At 31.6% G+C, this 3,586-nt stretch overlaps 1 protein-coding gene across 1 annotated transcript; it reads right to left on the reverse strand.

The window, feature by feature from the left end:
- Positions 1 to 855: 855 nt before the first annotated feature.
- Positions 856 to 1,705, reverse strand: LOC131163986 (protein RESPONSE TO LOW SULFUR 3-like). The gene has a single exon (XM_058120853.1). It carries the CDS (start codon positions 1,483 to 1,485, stop codon positions 1,141 to 1,143), a length of 345 nt encoding a protein of 114 aa, XP_057976836.1. The 5' UTR covers positions 1,486 to 1,705; the 3' UTR covers positions 856 to 1,140.
- Between the last annotated feature and the right edge of the window lie 1,881 nt (positions 1,706 to 3,586).

Below are 3,586 nucleotides of genomic sequence, written 5' to 3' on the forward strand. Positions count from 1 at the left end.
TCATTTTCATCTTTAAATCAAATAATAATATAAAAATAATTATAATAATAAAATTACAAATAATACACATTAAAAATTTTTATAATAAAAAATTATGATAATTATTTTATTTAATTGTTCTATTTTTAAAATTTACTTTCTAATAAAAATTTTATTGGACATGAAAATTAAAAAAATAGTAAAACTATATTATAATTAATTTTATTATTATTTATTTAAAATTTATATATTTTTATCTTAATTATATTCAAATTCATATGACCATTTAATTTTGATTTCAATTTAAGTGTATAAAATGAGTTTAATTTGAAAAATTATTTCTAGATATTAAGTGTATAAAGCTTTATCAACATATTGTTAAAACTGAAAATCATAAAATCTAATTTAATTTTTTATCAAACAACTAAAAATAAACACAAAATTGAGAATATAAATAAATATATTTTTATAATCTATTTTTTTATAATGAAAAAATAAAAATAAAAAATAAAAAAATAGTAACAATACCAAAAAGACTCTGTTCTAAGAGTTGTTTGCTTGTACGATGCTACAATCACTTTTAATTAATAAATTCAAAAATTTGCAAAATTTTACTTCTTTTGCCGTACTTAATTTAGACAAAAATAAAAGAATATTTGTTGCATTTAATTTGAAAGTTCGCGTTTGCATATATTTGCACGTCGTAAAGCTGTCAGTTTAGTTATTAATGTTAGTTTGACCATCTTTATTTTAAATTACAAAATTTATTAAGACAGGGATTTTAAGTCCGACTTCAACTTTCGAAAGAAACTTCAAATTGCTTTTCATTATAGTCAAATTTCCAAAAAAATGAAAAAACAAAAAAACAAAAAGAAGGATGAAATTTCAGACTATAATTAAAATTAAACCAAGACTGAGACAGAACAGATCAACCCATGAAACTACAAAGAGCGGTGGCCTTACAATCACAATTCTCAGATTTGGAATGGCAAATCTGAGTTTGATTTTATTCGATCCAGACAATAAGATCGATCCTAAATATTTACGCAGGGATCAAGAAAACAGGGGATTCAGATTTCAAATTCAGAACCACCACGTAATTTACAAAAAATCTAAAACAAAAGAGAGAGAGCGAGAGAGAGAGAGACAGAGAGATCTGGACTATGGCGAAGCGATGGGGGAAGTTCCGAGAAGTTTGTGAGCCTGAGAGAGCTGATCCATGAGAGAGAGGATGCGAGCGCGGTGGTCACGTGCCTGATCGACAGCCTCCGCCTCGAGCTCTCCGAGTTGGAAGCAGAGCCTCTCCTCGCCGTCCTCCGCCACTCTCAGCCTCTCCCACGTTCTCTGCAGCTCTTCCCTCATCCTCTCCTCCCTCTCCCTGCTCTTTTCCAGCTCCCTCTCCAGTTCCTCGTTTCTCCTCCACAACGCCTCCGCCTCGTCCGTCGCAGGCTGTCGCCGCTCTCCGCCCGACGCCGTCGCCACCGCCATCGCCGTGGTTGGAGCCATAAATCAAACTAATGAAATGTGAGAGAGCTACTTTACTCTCGCCTCGCCTCGCCTCTGCCTCTTTGCTTTGGTTATGGCCAAGACCGTTTTCGGGTAGTTAAATAAGGCCCGGGGTATATGTCCACGTTCAATGAATCTGGCTCGTTTGGGAAAAAGTCAGAAATGTGTGAGCGGACGGCTCAATGAGTGTACCTTCTGTGTTGTTGTCCATCCATTTTGGAAGCAAGATGAGTCCAATTGAGAGTTTTTTCGTTTCTTTATGAAAAATATTTTTCAGAATAACTCTGGCGTAATCTTACTGTTGAAAGTAGCGAGATTTAAACAAATTTAATTACTTCAAGTAACGAGATTTACTTTTGACCGAAAGGCTCGTGTCGATGCGTGGTAAATCTCGCTACTCCAAGTAGCGAGATTTGTTTCGGATTTGAAATGCCCATCCACCCGACTATCGACGCGTGACAAATCTCGCTATTTCAAGTAGCGAGATTTGCTTCAGACTAACCTCGATCGTTCTTCCTCATTTCTTGCGCGAACAGAACAGTACATTTGCAGAGGAGGAGCGCAGGTTATCGTTGAAAGACTTAGGAGCGCAGGTGACCGTTGCGGGCTTCAAACCGTTGAGGGCTATATAAACTCGAGATGGGGTAAGTTACATTTTCAATGTTTGGTTCATAAATTTTTAAATTAATTTTATTTGATCCAAAACCTTTGATAATCAAAGGGTCTGAGTTTATAGTGCTGAAAGATTCATGGATAAGTGCTTTTCTTAAGGTTAGTATTTTTTTTTTTTGTATTTGAATTTCATTTTTTGCCGAGAATATGTAATTTTTTCCATTCAAACTGTTATTTAATATTTAATTTTTTTTTGGGATCGTTTTTCCCATTGTATAATGCATTGAATTTCTTATTTTTCATCTTTCCTATTGGCAAAATTTAATTGTTTTTCTTGGTTTGCAATGTATTGATTCTTGTATCATAAATTAAAAAAAATTCTATTTAAACTTTTGTTCTTTAAAAAAAAAACAAAAGGTACCCATGATTACTCAATTTATGATTTACATTAATTTTTTTTGCTAGTGTTTTACAGTGTGTTCATCTTTATTGATGGGATAGCTAAGTAAATTTTTGCCAATCACTAAACTTTTGATCATGGAGAAATAATAATTTTACAGAATATATTTTTCTATTAGTTGAGATATTTTTCTGAAATGTAGTACATTTTCATTTCTAATGCTAAATTCAACAATCCTAAGATTCAATTCAATATTTTTTGTAGAATATATTTTTCTATTAGTTAAGATAGAGAATTATAACATTATACTTCCATCCTAATTTGTTTTTTATGTATTATGAGCACTTCTCAACCTAAGCAATGAAAAATTAAGCACTTCCTTTTTTAAAGAAAAAAATATTTAGCACTTTTCCACAAGTGGTTCTAGACCATAGTTACCAGAAAGTGTGAGTGAACCATGTACTAGAACAAACGTTATAAAACATGGTACATTTTCATTTTGGGATGCTAAATTCAATAATCCTAAGTTTTGTTTGATATTTTTTCACATAACTTATTGAGTTAAAATGGAGAATTATAACATTATAATTTCATCCTAATTTGTTATTCGTGTAAGAAAATCTATTATATTTTCAAACATTTCAACATCCTCCCCGAATTTATGTATTTTTCGTCAATATATCGATATAAATGTACCCCTAGTGTTCACATTTTAAAGCACTTGCCATAACACGATCCCATTCCCATTTCATGAATCGAAATGTTATGCGTCATAAGTAATATTTTTCCAAAAGATCCCTTCAACTCCTTTGAGGATGGATGTTCGGATTAGCAATGAATCCTCAAAAGGCTACTAAATAAAATTGAACTTCAAATTAAGTGGCAACCCAACCCATAATGAGACAGAGTATGAGGTACTCATCATAGAGCTAGAAATATCAAAGAAAGAATGGGAAACTTTTCTTTTAATATTCTCTATATTTTTACTTTTTATCCTATGTATCAAGCAACTTGGATATTTGATTTGGATTTGTATATATTTAAATAAAACATATTTAAAAGTTTTATTCAATTTCTTTCAAAACCATA

Source organism: Malania oleifera, chromosome 9 (assembly GCF_029873635.1).
Source record: "Malania oleifera isolate guangnan ecotype guangnan chromosome 9, ASM2987363v1, whole genome shotgun sequence".
NCBI lineage: Eukaryota > Viridiplantae > Streptophyta > Magnoliopsida > Santalales > Ximeniaceae > Malania > Malania oleifera.